Source organism: Scardinius erythrophthalmus, assembly GCF_964197995.2.
Source record: "Scardinius erythrophthalmus genome assembly, chromosome: 14".
NCBI lineage: Eukaryota > Metazoa > Chordata > Actinopteri > Cypriniformes > Leuciscidae > Scardinius > Scardinius erythrophthalmus.
The window spans coordinates 24,920,475-24,942,214 of record NC_138234.1 but is presented as its reverse complement, the minus strand read 5'-3'; the positions used below and the strand labels follow the sequence as shown (position 1 = coordinate 24,942,214).

The window sequence follows — 21,740 nt, the reverse complement described above, 5'->3', positions numbered from 1 at the left end:
CAACACTTCAATTTTTTTGACTCATTAAAAACAAAAAATAAGTAAATAAAATAAATAAATAACATTTTGTAACCGACAAGAAAACAAAGATACCATTCCTACAAACTTGCCACTTGCATTTTCATCTCAATCTCATCTCTTCTTTTGTCATTGACCCCTACATAAACTTAAACCGGTGTGTTTTCGGTATGATTGAGCAAGAGGTGAAAAGCCTTAAAACGGACTACCATAAAATTCGAAACTGCCAGCGGACCAAACTCAACCACTTGCCTTTTTCAAGAGCTAATAAGTCCAGTTGAGACCTGAGAGTTTTGCCGCACTTCAAGCATTAAGGTGGTTTTCGGCCTGAACTGGGCCCAACTCAAAGGCAGATGATTGGCACATGCTTTGACTTAATGACGATAATTACTTAGAAAAACAAAGCCCAAAGACCACATCTGCACAGTGTAAAAAGCCCAACTCCGCAGCCGAGAGCCGAGCTGTCAGCGACCCTGTGCTTTTTCCCACCTAGGGTGGGTAACTCTTAACAAAACCCACCGAAACGACAAAAACCAGATTAATACGAATCAACATATCCTCGTAAACAATCGTTAGAGGCCAGACAGCAGGGGAAATGTCACATGACGACAGGAAGGGCAAAAGGGCTGAAATGATTCACACTGGGCAAAATATATGTGGGATTCCTCTTGTCCCAATGAATAAATCTTAACACAGATATTGTTTGGTTTGTAATTTATTTGAACAGAATGTGCATGTACGACTTCAGTCGTGAAATTTTAAGACAAACCAACGATTAAAAACGCTTCATTCTAGTCAACAACAAGCAAGCCTCACAATTAGGATTTCTTTCAGATGAAATAATGATTTAAAAAGAGCGCAGGCATGAATAATACATACCGTGTTTATTTTGGATTTCATTTCCATGCAGAAAACGAATTGCTCGCTGGTAAATTGGCATCAGCGTTTGACAGCCTTTATAGAAAAAAGAGCAAGAGCTTTTCTCTTGCCCAGACTGACCCAGTTCTTGTTAATTATCTGCAAAGTATACATCAAAGCTCACCAAACAGTCCGCAGCTCTCAGATTAAAACTGATTTAAAAGATATCGCCCATCTCATAAAACTATATCAGCTGAAATTATAAATGAAGTGGCCATTCTTTCAACGTAATTTGGGTGTCGGAGTGGTTTCTGACACCAGAGGTTAAACATGTGAGGGCCGTGTTGTTGTAAGAGGGGTTGCGAGGTCGTTCCCAGCGGGTCATGTGATCCTCAATCTCCTGCCAGGGTAGCCGAGTGATTTGCTTTCCTATGACACAAACTATTACTACACAGAGCTGGCAGGTAATTATAAAGCAAATAAATGCGGGTGGGTGCCAAACGCGACGGGCTCTTTTAGTGATTCGTGCGAGCCGTGGAATTCCCTTTCCTCTCGACAGGAAGCACGTTATTCACAACGATTATTTGTTGCTTTTTGGCCATTTTTCTTTATGCAGTAGGGCCGAATCTCACACTCAATGGCACATATATAGAAACATTTTGTCGGTGATGACTTTCTAATTATTTATGTTTGAACATAAGCCATATATACAGTGCAATGCATAAGTTAATACACCCATGCTAAAGTTGACTAAAAAGAGGAATAAAAAATCATATTTTGGAAATTGAACTTAATGCCTTAATTTAAAAAATGAGGAAAAATCCAACCTTTTAGGACACCAATTTTCTTTGTGAATGAATAATGTATCGTAAATAAATAAATGTTCTTCCTTAAAATACATGGTGCATAAGTGTGTACACCCCTATGTTAAATTCCCATAGAGGCAGGCAGATTTTTATTTTTAAGTATTTTTTTTTAATTAATTTTTAGGATACTATGCATCCTGATAAAGTTCCCTTGGCCTTTGGAATTAAAATAGCCCCACATCATCACATAGCCTTCACCATACCTAGAGATTGGCATGGGGTACTTTCCATAAGATCATCTCTCAATGCAAATCAAACCAGCTATTAAGCTAACTGAAATAAAACCATGCCAATCTCTAGGTATGGTGAATGCTATGTGATGATGTGGGGCTATTTTAATTCCAAAGGCCAAGGGAATTTTATCAGGATGCATAGTATCCTAAAAATTTATAAAAAAAAAATACTTAAAAGTAAAAATCTGCCTGCCTCTATGGGAATTTAACATAGGGGTGTACACACTTATGCACCATGTATTTTAAGGAAGAACATTTATTTATTTACGATACATTATTTATTCACAAAGAAAATTGGTGTCCTAAAAGGTTGGATTTTTCCAAAAAAAATTAATTAAGGCATTAAGTTCAATTTCCAAAATATGATTTTTTATTCCTCTTTTTAGTCAACTTTAGCATGGGTGTATTAACTTATGCATTGCACTGTATATGATTTAATTGCTTGTGGGTGTGTTTTTTTTTCCCCTAAAAAGATTAATCCTACATTAAGGGGTCTAAAACATGGGTCTGCAAAATGTTGATCACCAATTGTTCGCACAAAAATGTTAAAAGAGCATAAACTGTTTTCAACATTGATAATGATAATAATAAAATGTATCTTGATCATCAGATCATCATATTAGAATGATTTCTGAAGGATCATGTGACACTGAAGACTGGAGTAATGATTCTGAAAATTCAGCTTTACCATCACAGGAATAAATTATATTTCAAAATATATTAAAATAGAATACAATTATTTTAAATTGTAATAATATTTAACAATATTACTGTTTGTAATTTATTTTGATTAAATAAATACAGCCTTGTTGAGCATAAGAGACTTCTTTGAAAAATACAAAAATTGTAATGTTTCCAAACTTTTGACTGGATGGATGGATAGATAGATATATATAGACACAGCTATTAAAGGGTAACTCTCGCCAAAATGCAACCTAGGGTCTTTTTGTGAATCTACCCGAGTCAAACTTTCGTATAAAAGCATAATTAGAATGGAAACGCCACTTTTAAGTTTGACCGTATTTTCGTTTTCGGTCAAATTGCCTTTTGAATGGGAGTGCTTGGGGCTGCATCAAAATCGCTATTTTTAAAACACTAAGAAGGCTCGACACAACATGAAACTTTGCTCGAAGTATCACCCGGGGCTCTACACATGAACTCGTGCATTGAGAACATTGTGTACACAGAGTTTACTAAAAAGAAAGATTTTGAACAACTCACTGTAGCTGTCCGCTGGCATTTTGACAGTCAAAAATAGTCGATCTCCGAAATGTGACTGACTCTGAATTTTAGTTTTGTTTCTTATATGAGGATTCTTTTTCAAATACAAGGCCAATATTGATTTTAACTAACGACAAAAACAACAAATTATCTGTGAATTTATCCATTTCCATCTTTACTCTCCTCCCTGTTACGTTGCATTCGGAGATCGACTACTTTTGACTGTCAAAATGCCGGCGGACACAGCTACAGTGAGTTGTTCAAAATCTTTCTTTTTAGTAAACTCTGTGTACACAAACAATGTTCTCAATGCTCGAGTTCAGGTGTAGAGCCCCTGGTGATACTTCGAGCACAGTTTCATGTTGTGTCGAGCCTTCGTAGTGTTTTAAAAATAGCAATTTTGATGCTATCATAGAAGTGCCCCAAGCACTCCCATTCAAAAGGCAATTTGACCGAAAACGAAAATACGGTCAAACTTAAAAGTGGCGTTTCCATCCTAATTATGCTTTTAAACGAAAGTTTGCTTCGGGTAGATTCACAAAAAGACCTTAGGTTGCATTTTGACGAGAGTTACCCTTTAGCACATCTAATATAGGATATTTGTGAACAACAGACATTTTTCTGTGTTTTCCGTCTTAAACAATTCAACTTGAAAAACATTTCCCTGACCGGGGGTTTGGGGACCGGCTGACCATGGAGGGCATGAGGAGTGAGAGACGAGCTGGACACCTGTCTTGACTGAGGGATTCCTGTCCTAATTTTGTTTGTTACGGAGAGTTTTTAAAATGAGTCGCTCGTCTCTTTGTGAGGGGTTTGTGGCGCTCGCCCAGGTTGCCCCCCCTGTTGACCTCAACTTGCATCCATGTCAAAATAATTTCCCAAAACACTTCGTTAAAGAGTTCAGGAGTTGTTTGTTGTGACTCTGCTGAAACAGTGTATGAATATGGATGCTAATGCGTTTCATTTCACATTAATGTTTCTTTTTTATTCGTGTCTTGTGCTGCAAACCTTTAGCAAAAAGTGGAAAATGTATGTAGTATAATTTTTCATTTATGTTTATATAAAAAAATACTTTCAAAGTACCCACAGATTTTTTTTAATAATTATAATTTTTGCAAAATAATTAAGTTACTTAACAAAGTAAATCATAAAAAGGTATAAGGATTGTAGGATTCACCTTACTGCAACACCCAAAAAACTTCTGAGTCCTGAGTTTGTGACCCCAAACCCCCTTTAAACTCTCTATCCTCAAAGTTATTGATAGAGGGAAATTATGAGCGTATAATGCTATGGACAATGCATGCTGGAGGGCCTATTATATACCGGTAATGGATAGCACTGAGTTTTTGAATGACATTGCACCGAGATTGGATGACAGAGGGTCGTGCGATTTATGACCAAATGAAGCACCTCCACTTCCCCCTCCCCACCCCGTCCTCACCCAAAGCCATTTATTTCCAGCCTGATGGAGAAGCACGTGGTGGTATTTATGGTGCAGGAGTTAGTAAATAATACAAAATTATTAAGTGCGTTTTGGAGTCGTCTGAACAGGATAATGTTATACATTAAACTATGTGTCGCCCTCTAAAATTCCCAAATTATCATCAGTAAGAATACTTAAATTAAACAACATTAAGTTTTAGCTTCGTGTATTAATTCTGGCAACTGTAGAAACAATAATATCTAAAGAGTTCACAGTATCATGTGTTGTAGAAATGTTACAATAATGTTATTTAACATTTCTTCGAAAGAAAAACAGCACTTCTCGACGTCATAATACATTCCAACCCACTTAAGAAAAAACAATTTGAACCACTTTTTACTGAAACATATTCTTAATGAAAAGGTATACATGTTATTCCTATGGGATGCTCTATTAAAGCTAATATATAAAAATGATATTAAAGCTAGAAGACTGAATAACTACCACAGGAAAAGTAAAACTTTTTTATTTTTATTTTTTTACGAAATATGCAAATTAAGCCATTTCATGCTTAGCACTAAATAAATAAGAATGATTTGTTTGTCATGTTTCCCTCACTCAAAACAACAGGAAGTGCGGCCAATGAAAAGAGCTTGTCAACATTATTACTTTTATTGATTTAACAATAAAGTCCTGTGGCTTAAGTTATGTTGTTATTGCTGCCTATTGAAAATACAATGAAACATGGAATGACAACAGGAATTTCACATAACGCCATAGGACTCTCTGGATAAAGTGAGCCTTTATATTCCTCACATTTTCAAGGGCGTTGCTTAGAGAGCAACCGTGCCAATGAAATTATGAATATATCCTCAATCAAAGCAGCTTCAGATGGTAGAATGTTCCATTCACCGCCCCATGCGGTCTGCATTCATATGAGCGTGTGCCGTCTCTGCTTCCTTTTAAAACCATGGGCCGTACCGAAGTATTTAATAGCTTACAACATACGGAGCACTTAAACACAAGGTCTGTGGCATCGAACGACTCAAGCACTCTGGATACAGCGGAGGTACGTTCTCAACGCACGTCAAAACAAACAGAAAATGCGTGGCATAAAAGCGTTAATTGGCGATAAGTGAGGGAATCGTTGTCAACAACTTCATAAAACTTCATATGAAGTTTGTCGTTTCGTTGCTGCTGGAGTGGTTGGGTTTTCTAACAAGGTTGACTTTACAATGCAGCTGGGTAAAAAGCACAGTTTTATTGTCATTGTTCGCAGCTCTAGAGACCCGAGCCGATATAAAAGAGCTGTGGGCAAAACAAAGGGTGGAATTTAGAGAGAGAAAACAGTTCAATCAGTTTGGACTTTAACACATGGGAGTTATGTTTTCACCTGCCACATTTGAAAAGGAAGAGGCTGGCAAAATATCCAAAATATCCAAGCACACAAAGGCCTGTGGTGATTTCCTGTGGATTGTACATCTCCCCCCAAAAAATCTCTGACTCATTTTTAGTTTGGACTGATTTGGAGCTAAAATCTGTAGTGACATTAGAGGCTTTCACACTGGGTAGTTCTAGGCACTCAATTCTAGGATCTAGCCACAAGAGGCGATTCCTCGAGAACTAATGTTCCCCTATGGCCGTTGTCCTGGTTGCACTCGCACCGCCAGTAGGAACTCTGAAGTGGCGTAAGCCGTGCTTTTATTTTGACGGTGCAGAGAACGCCAGCCAGAGCCTGAGCACACAGCGCTCGCATTCTCCATATTCATTAGTTTTCGATCTGTCTAACAGTCCTGTCTAATACGTTATTAGATACAACTGTTATACAAAGAAAGTAGACAGTAATGAAAAGTTATTAGCGTATGCCGTGAGATTGATGTCCAGTGTCGCTAGCTGAGCAGAAATACATAATCATGTTTTGCTTGGTCCCCTCAAAGTCGTGTTGGATTTTCTCCTCAGCGCAAATTGAGAGGTCCATCTATCACTGTTTTCCATGTTCGTAGTTAGTTTCTAGAGTAAATATATAAGCTATAATCTGAGTGTACAAAGCTTTTTTTTAATGGCGGATGCTGGTGTTTTGCGTGTTCCTATTGTGTTCGTTTAGACCCGACTCTGAAGTAGGAGCTAATTTAGTTGTTCCTAGAACTAAAATCCCAGTTCTGTGGTGCAAACACACCAAAAAGCGGGTTATTTCCGAAAAGGTATATTTTTATGTATATAAAAGGTGTAATTTTATGTGTTAAAAAAATAGGAAGATGTGGACTTTCAGAAAAAAGTGGGCAAAGGTAAATATATATACAAAAGTTTGGGATAAGTTTTTTTTTTTTTTTTTTTTTTATAAATTAATACTTTTATTCAGCAAGGATTTCTATTTAAAATAAATGCTGATCTTTTGAACTTTCTATTCATAAGAATCCTGGAAACAAAAACTATCATGGTTTCCACACAAATATTAAACATTTATAATTATTAGAAACACTAAATCAGCATATTAGAATGATTTCTAAAGGATCATGTGACGCTGAAAATTCAGGAATAAATTACACTTTAAAATAAATTCAAATAAAAAAAATTTAACATTTGTTTTAACATTTCAACATTATTATTTTCACTATATTTTTGCTTAGATAAATGCAGCTTTTGTGAAATTTACCAACGCCAATACTTGATGATGAATGTTGTGTTGCAATTTATCCATTTTACAGATTATTTATGTTTTAAAATGATTCCCCATAAAATATAATTGTACAGAATACATATCTGTTTTAAACATATTCAACATTCTAAAACAAGTCGTAAAATCAAACTTATACTATATTTCTATGAAGCTATTTAATGATATAGCAGTTTCCAAAATGTAAAAAAATATTTTGTAACTTTTTTTTTGTCAAATCAACTTATAAATTTAATGTGATTCAGATAACATAATATTTTGAGTTTCTATTTATTAAACCAATCTCCTTTGTTGTATTAACTCAATATTTTAATTTCAATGAACTCAAAATCTTAAGGCATCCAGGTGACTTACTTTTTTATGTTAAACTAACAATATTTTTTTTACAGTGACAGTTTCATCACTAGAAACAGGCTTAAACTCTACATTACAGGCACCTTCTACATCCACACTGCATCATGTATGCTTTTACATAAAAAAAATTAGGTAAACAAAGGTTAGAACTTCACTTTTGAAACTTTTAAAACACAATAGATTAAGAAAACCTTGGGAAAAATCCACAAGTGCTATAGGAAAGCAGCCTGTTTGAGAGGAATCCATATGGAAATACTATTTATGCCATTAACTAAAGTATGATTACAATATAAATACTTCCAAGGAAAACAACATCCACATCTAAAACACATTTTACCGTAGGACCTTCAAAGACAAAAGTTTATATCGTACAGAGCCTCAGCTCTGTAAGATACTAAAATGGGGAAAAAAATAAACTATTTATAGTGTGGTTTAATGATGCGAGTCAGGCTAAATCTCTATTGATTTTCTTGTGATATATACAGCTCTATTACAGAAACAACTGATTAAGGAGCTCTACAGACCACAAACACAGTATTCGGGATTTACAGGCTTGTAACGCATAAAGAATGACACACTTTTCTTTCTTTGATCGAAATATCACACTGCGATATTCTGTTCGACGCTCTTAAACAAAGCTGTCGACACTGAATGTACCAGTGTGAGGTCATTTTGATTAATGGCAGTACTAAAAAAAATTGTTGATTTCAAAAGTGCTAATCAAGCACAGAATCATATAAAAAAATATTTAATATCAAAAACATTTAACAAATAAAAAATAAATAAAAGTATACCGCTTTGTGCTTTGAAAACCACTGTACAGCTTTTCCTCAAGAAAGCAGAATATTAAAAATAGACGTAGATTTAAATGAATATTAAATGTATTTTGATTTTGCACCTTTTTAAAAGTGGTACTCATATTATATAAAAAATAAATATAAATTACAAAACTAATATACATTCTATTCTGAAAATTATTTTTGTTGATCTCAGAAGTGTTTACCATGTACAGAATGATGTTAAATATATTTATAAATAAAAACATACTGCTTTGTGCATGAAAGCTACTGTACATGCTTTCTAGAAGACAGCAGAATATTAAAAATGAAAAAAGACAAAGATGATGCAGGATTTAATTAATTTAATGCAGTATTCTGAATATTTAGATTTTGAGCCAGCTGAAGTGGTATATATATATATATATATATACACACACACACACTTAAAAATAAATAAAATAATAAAGAAAATGACCAAATCAATTTCCCAGAATCAAACACACAAAAAAGTGCTGTTTGGCTGTAATAAAGCAGCTTTAGGAAGAATTTATCTGGCCATTTATAATGATTTAACGGGAAAAGGAAGTAACAGAGGATCTGTTTGGAATCCTTTGTCTTCCGCCAAAAATAATTTCACCCAGATTCTGACAGTTACTAAAAGAGAAACACTGGAAAACAGAAAAACCTGGCCGGCAACTACCATTACAGATTTTTAGGAACGCACGGACGCAGAAAAGGCGAGAATAAAGTCTCAAAGAAACCGCTGCGTTTACCAGAAGTCTGAATAAAACTTCATTCTACTCCAGTCACACACACACACACACACAGATGCTCTCAGTCTGTGCCGTCTCCATGTTAAACAGCAATTATCTCTTCACTCCCCACTGTTTACCTCAGCTAAAACCACTGTGGGCTTCAGCGCTAACGCAACCCAACGGCGTTCACGTGCCGCAGACTTCAGATGTATTTGCCTGGCGTTGAGGGCAAGAGTGAGAGAAACACTCTTACCTGCAGTGAGTTCAGGAGGCTGAAGACGTAAGCGATAACCACGGAGAACGGCACCAGGACTCCACAGAGCCAGGTCAGGCCCAGGATCGGCAACAGAACCAGTACGGATTTCACTGCCGCCCTAAAACACAAAAAAGCACGCAAAAATACGAACAGGAAGATCTGATATGGAAAACACATTGTTTTATTTATAATCATGCATGCATATGATCACACACACTCCTCTTTGGTTTTACACTGGAGAAGACAGATTTCAGGGGTCATTCCCAGCACAACAGGAGCTGCTGCTTATTCTCACATTGTGACAATTTCCACGCTAAATCGCTTTTAATTCTGTTTAGTGTAAAATGACCTCCCTATTCAGGTAACCGCTAAAGCGAACCAGCTGCTGTCCGAACAGGTCCTGCCAAGCGGAGGAAGCGTGTGTTTGATTTTCCTTGGAGAACGCTGTATTTGACCACGGGCTTTCAAGAGTCACATTGATATTTTTTACACACAGGGGCCTTCTGAGGGCCCCACCTCAACGACTGATGCCGGAGGTCCAGGCTCGTCCAAACGCCGGGTACATGTGGCAGCTTAATTTGCGTTATGGTTATTTATGGTCTCAAGGAGAAGCTGAATCTATAAACCAACATGAGAATCAGTATAAAGGCCTGTTTTTAAAAATATAACGCCGGATTCCTGCAGTGAAGGAGATGCCTGAAAGTTTACTTTGTGATCCTTGCAAAATCGTTGCATTAATGGACCAAAAAACAAACAAAACATTTGATGTTGAAAGAGGCTGTAATGTGCAAATAGATCATTTTAATAGAAAGCCAACAGGACTGAGGATCAGTCAGACTCCACAAGCAGACAGGACCACTGTTCACGAGCACAGCTGTGAAAGGGTGCCTCCATGTGGCGATCCTTAAGGCACCGAAGAATGAGCTAATGAGAATCCTTCCCCTTCCCGTACCTGAATACGAGAGGAAGAGAGGTGTCCTACCTTATCTGCTCAGAGACTTGCTCCTCCGGGCTGTTGTTCATCATCAAAGATCTTCTCTTGGCTGTGGCGATGGTGATCAGGGCCACACGGGTCAGAATCATGATATTCACCTAATACACACATACACCAAATTAAATATCAAGTATAAATATAACATAATTATTCAAATAATAAATATATAATAAACATAAATATTAGAATTTGAAATAAGCATATATAATATATATATATATATATCATAATAAATATTCAATATGTGCATATACAAAATTATTATATATTGTAATTTATAATAAACTTTTTTTATTATTGTTGTTTTATATATATGCATATAATAGAACAGTATAAACATTAAAATATATTATAAACAAATACTATTATATAATAAGAATATACTGTAATAAAGAATTATAAATATTAGTACATATTGTAAAATTAATAAATATGTGCATATATATATATATATAAAGAACACATTTTATATATTTGTTATTTTATATATATATAAAATAACATACATAACAAAAATGTCATATTTTTGTTATTATATATATGTATTCATATATATATATAATATACAGTATATATATTAAAACAAACATTAAAATAGTATTTATTGTATATTATATAATAAGAATGTAATGTAAAAATAAAATTATAAATATTACATTTGGTAAAATTATAATAATACACAATATGTGCATATATGTGTGTATATGAATGTACACACACATATATAAATATATATATATATATATATATATATATATATATATATATATAGTAGTCAACATTTGAAGTGGATCAAAGTCCTAAGACAAGAACGGATGTTGTTCAAAACTCATGTATAACTTTGATAAAAGGTTTTGATCCACTTTAAATGTTGACTGTATATAAATAAAATAAAAAAGAACATGTTTTATATATTTGTGTACTATTTAATTATTACTATTATTATTATTATTATTATATAAAAAATACCATACATAACAAAAATGTCAAATGTATGTGTGTTTTTAATATTATTCTTTTATATAAAATATATAACAATAATAATAGATGTAGCGACACACCATAACAATGAAGATGACTGGGCCGGCAAAGCCCCATATGACGCCGTTCTGAACACTGAGCCAGCAGTGGCCATCGGCTGAATAGTTCCCAGAGGTAGAGGCCAGTGTGATGGTAACGATCAGCACGGGCAGACCTGTTCAAGCACAGACATTTCTACATTACAGGTGTCTGAGTGGGACAAAAAGCATTTGGGCGGCACCTGTGAACAAAAAATACTCCAAATTTATTTGACTTTACTTTCACTATTACTCTCAATCAAGTATTTTTTAATGAAATGTGAAATTATGCTTGTGCTCTTAGTATATAGTACAGACATGTTAGTATTCCTTGTCTAAGAAAGAAGAAAAAAAAAGTACTGTGAAAAGAAAATTATAGAAATACTCAGTGGAACAATAAAGTACAAAACCCGCATTCCTGTACTCTTGAACCCAATCAATAAGTGTGCCTATCCACAACAGATCGAAGAGGAGATCGGAGGGGCGGAATGCAATTATTACCCCAGCCAATCAGGTAGTAGTATTTCATGTGGCGGTCCTCGCTCAAATTAACGCTCACTACTTTGCTCCAGAGCAGCAGGCCCTCAACCAGCATCCAGCTGAACGCTGCCAAGAAGAACAAATGCATCAGAGCTGCCACAAGCGTGCAGGCCACCTACGGGGCAGAGGTCAGAGAGCAGGCAGTCAAGGGTCAAAAGGTCAAACATCCACACAAACATGGCCGTACGCCAGTTTACGCAATGCCAAATATGGCAACAACACTAAAGTTGTTTTAAGGCAATGTCAGACTGCTGGTACGATTTTGTAATTGATCTAAAAAGACTTTAAAAACGGACTAAAAATTCTGTATAATGACCCCAACTAACATTTAAAAAAGCAATACGCACTTGCGGATGTGTGTTGTAAAACACTACGCAAAGTTGACCATCTTAAACAAAGTAAAAAGACTAACACATGACCTTGTGTGGTAAATACTAAAGTTAAACAGATAATTACTTTAATATTATGAATACATTGTGATTCTGATTCTACATAGCAGTGTTGTTATTGTAACTAAAATGATACAACTTAAAAAAATTAACTTAAAAACTTAAATAAGAAATAAGTAATTGAAGTAAAATAATGAAATGACTAAGACTAAAGGAAAATGAATTAAACCTATACAACATTTAAAATAAAACTAATAAAAATAACAAAAGCACACAACAACATTACTGATACTTAAATGAAAACTGTACTAGTCTACAAATAATACTAAAAAAATACAACACTGCTACATAATAATGTAATTAATGATTTAGTATCTTACCACATTGTCGAGACAGAAATATTGATTGATTGGTAATTAGTTATTCAATTAAAATCCAACAGTTTTAAAAGTTGTGCAACCAAATGAAAGTGTGAAAAACATTGTACCTTATTATGAACAGCAGAACCACTGCAGAGAAGGACAATTTGAGCACAAGTCAGAGACACAAAAAGATTCTTGTGGACTGATGTGCGATCTGATTTCGGGATGCTGTTAAAACAAATACATTTAATGGCAAATGTTTATGAAATAGAAAAAAATCGGGCAAAATTGTATTTATTTTGGTAAAACAGATGAAGTGTGAGTGTGTGTGTGTGTGTGTGTGTGTGTGTGTGTGTGTGTTGATTAGTGGCAAACAGGCCATAAATCTCTTCAAGAAATCAGCTTGGCTGATACTGCGCTGATTAACCTCCCTTTGTGTGACTCTTTCCTTTAATTAACTCCCCTGTAATGTCACCATAAAACTTCGGCTTCGAGCTCATTTGGCACAGAGCGCTAATTAGCCGATTAGTGGTTTTCAATACGTGTTCAGCCTCACGACTGAGCGCTATTGACAAGCACGAGGACTGTGAGCTCACTTGAGCAAATGTTATGCAATGTCATGACCTTTATGAACTCAACACTAGAAGTCAGTCGTCATAAAGATAAGATAGTGAATCAAATGATGCCAGAGCGACATCATGGAATGGGAATATGCTGTTGGCGTGGCAGTGCATCCGTGAAAACCACTTACTCTAACACGGTAAACAGCATCAAGGTCACCACCAGTGCGCAGAGAGAGGCTCCGGATCCGATAAATGTCAGCTTCGTCAAAATGCTCTCCTCTTTAGCACTCCACTGCAGGGAAAAGACCCGTCAAAACACAACGATCTTGCACTCCTCACACTCTATCTCTCAATCTAACTGTCTGGAGATATAGGTTAACTACCATATATATAAATGAGGGTTTGATGACTCTTATTGCACTGGATGGTTATATAGTGGCACTAGACATCAATGAGAGACCGGATTTGCTCCTATAGCGCAACTTCTCACATAACTGTGAATACAAAATCACAAAGGCTACTATTAAGGCTCGCTTGCTTTTGTAAGCTCACAGTGACCTCTACTGGACAGATTGCGGTGTAACAGAAAATATGATCAGTGAAGACATTATCTTTATGATTAATGATCATTTTTAAATGGCTTTTAAAACACTTTTCAGACTTGAATACACTAATAAGCCAAAACATTGTGAACAGTCACAGGTGACGTTAATTTTATCTTCTAACAAGGCCACATATTAAGGTATGGGTAGAATAAAATAAAGATCTGAGCGAATTTGACAAGGCTCAAATTATGGCAAGGCAACTTGGTCAGAGAGTCTCTGAAAAGGTAAGGCTTGTGTGTTATACACTCACCTAAAGGATTATTAGGAACACCTGTTCAATTTCTCATTAATGCAATTATCTAATCAACCAATCACATGGCAGTTGCTTCAATGCATTTAGGGGTGTGGTCCTGGTCAAGACAATCTCCTGAACTCCAAACTGAATGTCAGAATGGGAAAGAAAGGTGATTTAAGCAATTTTGAGCGTGGCATGGTTGTTGGTGCCAGACGGGCCGGTCTGAGTATTTCACAATCTGCTCAGTTACTGGGATTTTCACGCACAACCATTTCTAGGGTTTACAAAGAATGGTGTGAAAAGGGAAAAACATCCAGTATGCGGCAGTCCTGTGGGCGAAAATGCCTTGTTGATGCTAGAAGTCAGAGGAGAATGGGCCGACTGATTCAAGCTGATAGAAGAGCAACTTTGACTGAAATAACCACTCGTTACAACCGAGGTATGCAGCAAAGCATTTGTGAAGCCACAACACGCACAACCTTGAGGCGGATGGGCTACAACAGCAGAAGACCCCACCGGGTACCACTCATCTCCACTACAAATAGGAAAAAGAGGCTACAATTTGCACGAGCTCACCAAAATTGGACAGTTGAAGACTGGAAAAATGTTGCCTGGTCTGATGAGTCTCGATTTCTGTTGAGACATTCAGATGGTAGAGTCAGAATTTGGCGTAAACAGAATGAGAACATGGATCCATCATGCCTTGTTACCACTGTGCAGGCTGGTGGTGGTGGTGTAATGGTGTGGGGGATGTTTTCTTGGCACACTTTAGGCCCCTTAGTGCCAACTGGGCATCGCTTAAATGCCACGGCCTACCTGAGCATTGTTTCTGACCATGTCCATCCCTTTATGACCACCATGTACCCATCCTCTGATGGCTACTTCCTGCAGGATAATGCAACATGTCACAAAGCTCGAATCATTTCAAATTGGTTTCTTGAACATGACAATGAGTTCACTGTACTAAAATGGTCCTCACAGTCACCAGATCTCAACCCAATAGAGCATCTTTGGGATGTGGTGGAACGGGAGCTTCGTGCCCTGGATGTGCATCCCACAAATCTCCATCAACTGCAAGATGCTATCCTATCAATATGGGCCAACATTTCTAAAGAATGCTTTCAGCACCTTGTTGAATCAATGCCACGTAGAATTAAGGCAGTTCTGAAGGCGAAAGGGGGTCAAACACAGTATTAGTATGGTGTTCCTAATAATCCTTTAGGTGAGTGTATATGTGTGTGTGTGTATTTGTTACAAGTCAAAGCACATACTCTAAACATACCTCTGGCTCCATATAATTCATTAGGACAGCAAAATTGGTGGTGTGGTTGCAAAAGCAGGATGTGACATCAGGAGGAGAAGGCAACACTCTGCACCCTTTATTGGACCAAGCACTTGTATGACCCGCCCTTTGGACATGAGACACTAAATCAGACCCAAACAAGAGACTGTAATACGACAAATCACCAGTTAGTAGTTTTGTAACATGATTACATTCACTTACATGAATTCGACATTCCAAAAGACACAGATGGGCGTCACTTGCTTGGAGTACTCTGCCTAAAGGAAAAATATTGTTATTTTAGTATCATTGATATACTATTATAGTTTTATTTTAATATTTTGTTTTCATTTTCATTTTAGTTAAAGTTTTAGTAATTGTGTTGTGTTTTTGTCTTAAGACTATGTTAGAGGTTATTTGAAGAGTTATATGAACTCTTTAAAACTGCAAATATGAGTGTTTTTTACCACAATTCCAGAGGATAGAGTGTACTGGACAGAGACGGGAACATTTTCTGCCCTCTGCACATCCCGCACTGTCGCTGAGATTACTGCCGTGTCTGGCTGACCAGTGTGATGCCTAAAAATAAAGGAACAAAGTAACCAGGGTTTTTCCTGCATTGAAAATATTTTGGCGGCCGCCAAAATGAATCTTTGCCCCTCCACAGATTTATTCGATCATTTAATGTGACGATACCTGCCGTTCTGCTGTACCGGTACCCACTGATAGCCGTCTGCTTTCAAACGCTTCAGTGTTTGTGTAAGCGCTCTATGAAGAGCATCAAAGGTTTACAAAGTGTTTTTGCAGCATTGAGCAATGTAGCCAATCACAGACATATCTGTTGAGCATGTGAACGCAATGGCCAATCAGAGGTGTTTAAGTTAGTCAGAATCCGCTCAAAAAACACCGGAGTTTTTGTTGAGTGCGAGTTCACGCTCGCAAATCATTTAATTATAAGTATAAACACGATGTCAGTAAGAGATTCAATGCACAGCTTCATTGATTATAATGGGAGTTTTCGCAAGAGCGCCGCTTTGTGTACATCACGTTGTAATTGAAAGCTTCAGTGATTATAATGGCGATCTTTGGAGAGTAGGCTAAATGCAAAAAAAAAAAAAGTAGACTTACCACTTCTATGTAATATGTTACTTTGTTGTCCACTTTTTAAAGCGGTCACTCAGAACTATTTCATACATAAAAATCTGTAAATTTAAATGTAAAAAGTTATTAAGCACATTTGTTTTATGATCTGACCTGAAAGTGATTCTTTTTTATTTCATGATTTCTTTGCATTTATTTTGAATTTATTGTCAGCACTGGGCTCGCAGTTCATGTGGGTAGGGTTCTTTGTACAGTGTGTGTGGATGAGGTGTTCGTCTGCTGCCACCAAAGACCGTTTTCGAACCAAGGAAAAACCCTGATAGCGTTACAATAGCAATTTATAAAAATATTTAAATTCAATTTGGTGTGGAGAGATTCAGGAGGCTCTTGCTAACCTCTTGCCATTGGTCTGTTGGTCAGCGGGTGTTTTGACCTCCAGTCTGAACGACTTCTCTACCAGGTTACTGTAGTAGGTATAAATAAGCATGACATCCTTGTGGCCTGTCAAATAACATTAAAGATAAAGATTCTTTAAAACTGGCTTGCATCACAACATTTATCTTTAGAAATAAGCAATTTACCCTATTCTCACCCAATGAAAAAACTCTCTGCATTTCTGACTCTGATATGAGGATCTCATCATGGTCGCTGAACTGACCGCCGTGGATCGAGGGCTTGAACACAATACCACAGCTCATCTGCGCCAGACCTCGCGGCTCCAGTTGAATATCTGAGGAAGCAAAAGTTTTTATGGTGGGACAACCAAAGTAGCCATGGCTAAATATTAATAACTGCTTGAATACAATAACAGACAAGAGAGGTTTATCTTTATTACTCCACCTCTCAAGAAAACAAATATTGACTCCTATTTGTCCGAGGTCTGAGATTATGCTACCAAGTCATGCTAAATGAGCCAAAAAAACACTGTACCCATGTTCTTTGTTGACACTGTAAAGCTTTTGCGCTCAGCCCAAAGCTCATCCGCCAATGTCCACAGCAGCTTGTCAATGTTCTCTACCATTGTCAATGGTCCGAGGTAATTCTGAGATAATACAGGAAACATACTCATAAACCTGACAGTTTTAGACCTTTAGAGGATTTGGTTCCAGCAGAGCAGGGTAGAACCAACATCGCACAACATACCCCATGATCTCTCAAATTCTCCCATTGTTCAGCCATATCCGGGTCGATGAGTCTGCTAACTAGTTCTAAGCAATTGCGGATCATGAATATGAAGACCTCAGTGGGAACAGCTATTTTAGTGAGTTGAGCAGCCTTCTCGATGGTTTCGATGAGGTACAGGAGATCAGAACGTGTGATTATGTCTGCATTGCTGTCCATAATTCTCAATATGGCACTCAAGAGGAAAATATGACGAGTCATTTCGTTCTCAGAGAACAAGGTTACATTTGTATTCTGTGGAGAAAGGATAATGCAATATCAAGTTATAGTGTATATGTGTCAATACTGACTATACTTTGATAAAAAAAAAAAAAAAATGAAGGATAGGTTAAAAATAAGAAGGAAATGGATTTACAATGCTAAGAAGCCATTTCTCCATGAAATCTGGAGGTTTATAGTGAATCTAATAAAAATCAGCCTTGAGCTCTAACTCACAGATTTGGAATGAAACTCATTGCTGACTTGTGAGAAGAACGAGGTCCCAGGAAACCCTAAGAAGTCCAGCTGCTCTGAAATAAAGAAGGAAAAAACCTGGATTATCACACATGTTGAAAATGCACAGAAATTGCATTGGCAGAGCTCAAAACAAAACCAAATACAACATATTGTTAAAATGAATCTTTACTTACAAATTTTCATATGAGCAACCAGTGAATGAATAAACTAATGCAAGTCTCACAACACTATGCATCACAGTAATGGTTCATGGTTAGTTTTCAATAGGACAAAACAGAAAAATGATTTGCAGTTCAGTGAGCCATTTTTCTGAACGATTCACAGTCTGATTCTAACTTGGGAGGTTCATAAGAGTTCATATTTGTCCATGAATCGGATATGTTGTTGCATGCACACTAATGAGATGAATGACATCTGATGAAATCGCAAACGATTTTCCAACTGTCTCCAATGGAGATGTAATTTGTAATTAAAATATTAATATTATTACTCAAAAGCAGGTGATCACCTTTTGGGAACAGGCAAACACTTCCTCTGTGCGTCAAACATGAGTCATTAATCAGTATCCCACTTGCAGGGTCAAAGGTTACACAGGCCTTGTTAGACATGAGGACGGAAAAATTGTGATGCAAGCCAGAGATAAGTTGGTCTGGTGGTTGGCGTTTGGAACCTAAAAGAAACAAGAACCAAAAATAGTTAAGCAGAAAATTGATCCTTTTCAGCAAACTCTGGGACTGTTGAACAGCCAGCAAGCTAAGTTTGCGTCTAGTCTGCCAATTTTACGAGGTCACCATGAATCATAGTTCTTGAGCTCTCCAAGTCTGTAAGGACCATATGTCCTCTATTCAGAAAAGAATAGGGAACTCTAGGTCCATGACTCATGTGATGGGAAGTGTATGATCCGAAGGGGTGGGTCTCAGCATTACCGCATGGATGAAATATTTACAACCATCTCAGCCTGAGGTTTCCAATCACAACTTGGCTGTATTCGCAATTTCGCATTGGTGGAAGAGTGGAAAATATAACTCAAAGATTTGAGGGCGCAATACCACCTCCGCCATCTCTACCTTGACAAGGCGAGTTCCTTCTGCGTGTCTGCAGCGACGTCTCTATTTCCAGTGCGGACTCATTCCATTTGAAGAACAAGCCAGAAGGAACGGGTGAACAAACTTTTTCCATGCTTTGGATTTCAGCGTCGACCAACAAACGATCCCACATGTACAGCTGCGTAACGTTCCCACAAAGCGCCTTGCCACTGTTGTAGCCTCCATAGGTCTCCTGGTCTTGTCCAATCATGAAAAGGCCATCTCCTCCGATGTAATTCAATGAGTTGAGGAAATTCCCAGAACCCACCACCGTTCCATCCACCCAGATGCCCCACTTTCCACTATTCGCAACCAAGCTTGCACATACAAAGCGCCAGGAGGCATCATTGGGAAAGCCTGTTACATAGGTGGTGTTTGAACCATGCACCAGCAATGCAAGCTGGACGGGTTCATTCCCTGTGATTCGAGCTTGGAGTTGGAATTCTTTAATGAATGACCTTATGGCGTACGAGAAGACTGTGGAAAGTCCGTGGCAAGTTGGATCAAGCTGGAGGTGAGCGCAAACCGTTAGCGCTTCCATGTTTGGGAACTTATGGCGGAGGCGAGCCGATTTCCGGTGTGGCCGCACTGGAAATTCCAGCATGTATATATCTGGAGGACCTAGAAATGTTTTAGAAAACAACATGCAATATTTATTAAAGAAAGACACAAATGCATTTGTAGTAAATGCGAGATGAGCAGGGAAACATAGGATATGGCACGCACCACTTTTTTGGAACATGCCTGCACTTTCTATCCATACAGGTTGGGTGATATTCAGGGACCGTAGAAAAGTGTTCAGCTTTTTAATCTCTTTGGTACTGGACACCACCGCTAGGGTCCCTGAACGCTGGAGGCAGAGCTTGCGGGCACTGAGCCATGGCTGGCGATCTGGCACGTACTCAGGGTAAAAGTCCTCATGTGTAAGCAGGGTTTTGCTCTCCACTGTAAACACAGGAGTGTTTTGTTTAGACTCGACTTACATCTTATGCATTTGACACTTGATGTGTAACAAACTGTGAACAGATTGTAATTCTGTCCATGTGATCTTAAACTATCCTTTGGACTCTGTAAGTAACAGATTGCATCTTTCATACTAACATCTTAGTAAGACGATTACAGAAATCAGTCATCCGTGATGAGCCTATATCTAAATTTTAAGCATATTACATTTAACTTTAAACTTTGAAGATCATATGAATGCTGTGGTTACCTTTTTCCATGCAGTGATGAATGAGTACCTTGAAAGAAGATTTGTAATTATATATATTAATAATATTAATTTATTTAAATAAACATAATATTTATATTAATTATATGGTTTTGTTATAATATATTAACATAAGAACTCATAACAGTATATTGTCAAACGTAACCTATATTGTCTTAGGATATATGACTACTTACAATAATGTTGGAGCAAATAATTTTCAACAGATTCATCCTGCAAACAAAATACTCATTAACAGTGGGCATTTTAACAGCTCATAAACTTGTTAATGAACAATAAAATGAAACGCTTTTAATTTGACAGTTTTAAACATTTTAAACTAAAAACGTTACAGGAAAAAAAAAAAAACATTACTTAAGGTCAGCTCTAGCAGAAACGTAATGATGGATGTAGCCTATATTTAAAAGCCTCAAACAGAATAAAACTGCACATTACCTGATACGAGGTAAAGTTTTAGTCGTAAGTCATATTTTACCTCGAAAAGTAAAGTTTAGCAAACGGTTCGCATGCGCTTTCCGTTGAAAGTGTTGTGAGGAACTCCTGTGTGAGATCATGAGAAGCAGCGCGCGCCTCCCGCTCGAAGAGAGACAGAGTAATTCCCGCCACTCCCCTCACGATGGACATGATGTTTCGAGTTTGTGAGGTCTAAATACAATTGTGTTTTACTATGAGAATGGATCGCATTTTGTTGTCAGTTATGAAGACATTTGTTAAGAACATTTTAAAAATCAACCTTTGTCTACAGCAGTGGGGACAAATTAAAATAAGAAAAATAACGTCATTTTTTACGCTTTTTACTAATTGATTTTTAGCTTTTTATAGAAGTTATACTATTTTTATATAACTTATTTTAAATAAAATCATTTTGTGGCCCCTTGAATGTAAACATACTTAAGATAAAAGATTAAGTAAAACATGTCATACAACGGAAACATACATCTGTAAGGAAACAGAAATATAATATAAATACAATTTGTTACTTTGTAATTGAACAATTTTTCATTGGATTCCAGTTGCAACTAAGAATTCACACACACACACACACACACACACACACACACACACACTCATATTTTTATGGGAACTTTCCACAAACACAATTATTTTTTTACTGTACAAACTGATAGTCTATCCTCTTGCACAAATCCTACCCATCACAGAAAACTTTCTGCATTATCACATTTTCACACAAAATGTTACACTTAGTATGATTTGTAAGC

At 36.8% G+C, this 21,740-nt stretch overlaps 1 protein-coding gene across 2 annotated transcripts in view; it reads right to left on the bottom strand.

Moving 5' to 3' along the window:
- Positions 1-21,039, bottom strand: part of LOC308701723 (adhesion G protein-coupled receptor D2) — an 83,741-nt gene extending 62,702 nt beyond the window's left edge. For both annotated transcript variants that reach the window (XM_081384143.1, XM_081384144.1), the window contains exons 1-20: positions 20,956-21,039; positions 20,697-20,733; positions 20,503-20,530; positions 20,016-20,234; positions 19,272-19,910; positions 18,713-18,874; positions 18,184-18,257; positions 17,710-17,982; positions 17,497-17,608; positions 17,159-17,296; positions 16,962-17,067; positions 15,933-16,044; positions 15,688-15,743; positions 15,466-15,592; positions 13,532-13,635; positions 12,906-13,008; positions 11,991-12,144; positions 11,493-11,626; positions 10,420-10,529; positions 9,435-9,555 (exon numbers count right to left, since the gene is read on the bottom strand). In XM_081384143.1, coding sequence (XP_081240269.1) covers positions 9,435-9,555; positions 10,420-10,529; positions 11,493-11,626; positions 11,991-12,144; positions 12,906-13,008; positions 13,532-13,635; positions 15,466-15,592; positions 15,688-15,743; positions 15,933-16,044; positions 16,962-17,067; positions 17,159-17,296; positions 17,497-17,608; positions 17,710-17,982; positions 18,184-18,257; positions 18,713-18,874; positions 19,272-19,910; positions 20,016-20,234; positions 20,503-20,530; positions 20,697-20,732 — 2,808 coding nt within the window. In that variant the 5' untranslated portion in view covers position 20,733; positions 20,956-21,039. The remainder of the gene's footprint in view (positions 1-9,434; positions 9,556-10,419; positions 10,530-11,492; positions 11,627-11,990; positions 12,145-12,905; positions 13,009-13,531; positions 13,636-15,465; positions 15,593-15,687; positions 15,744-15,932; positions 16,045-16,961; positions 17,068-17,158; positions 17,297-17,496; positions 17,609-17,709; positions 17,983-18,183; positions 18,258-18,712; positions 18,875-19,271; positions 19,911-20,015; positions 20,235-20,502; positions 20,531-20,696; positions 20,734-20,955) is intronic.
- Positions 21,040-21,740: the final 701 nt, after the last annotated feature.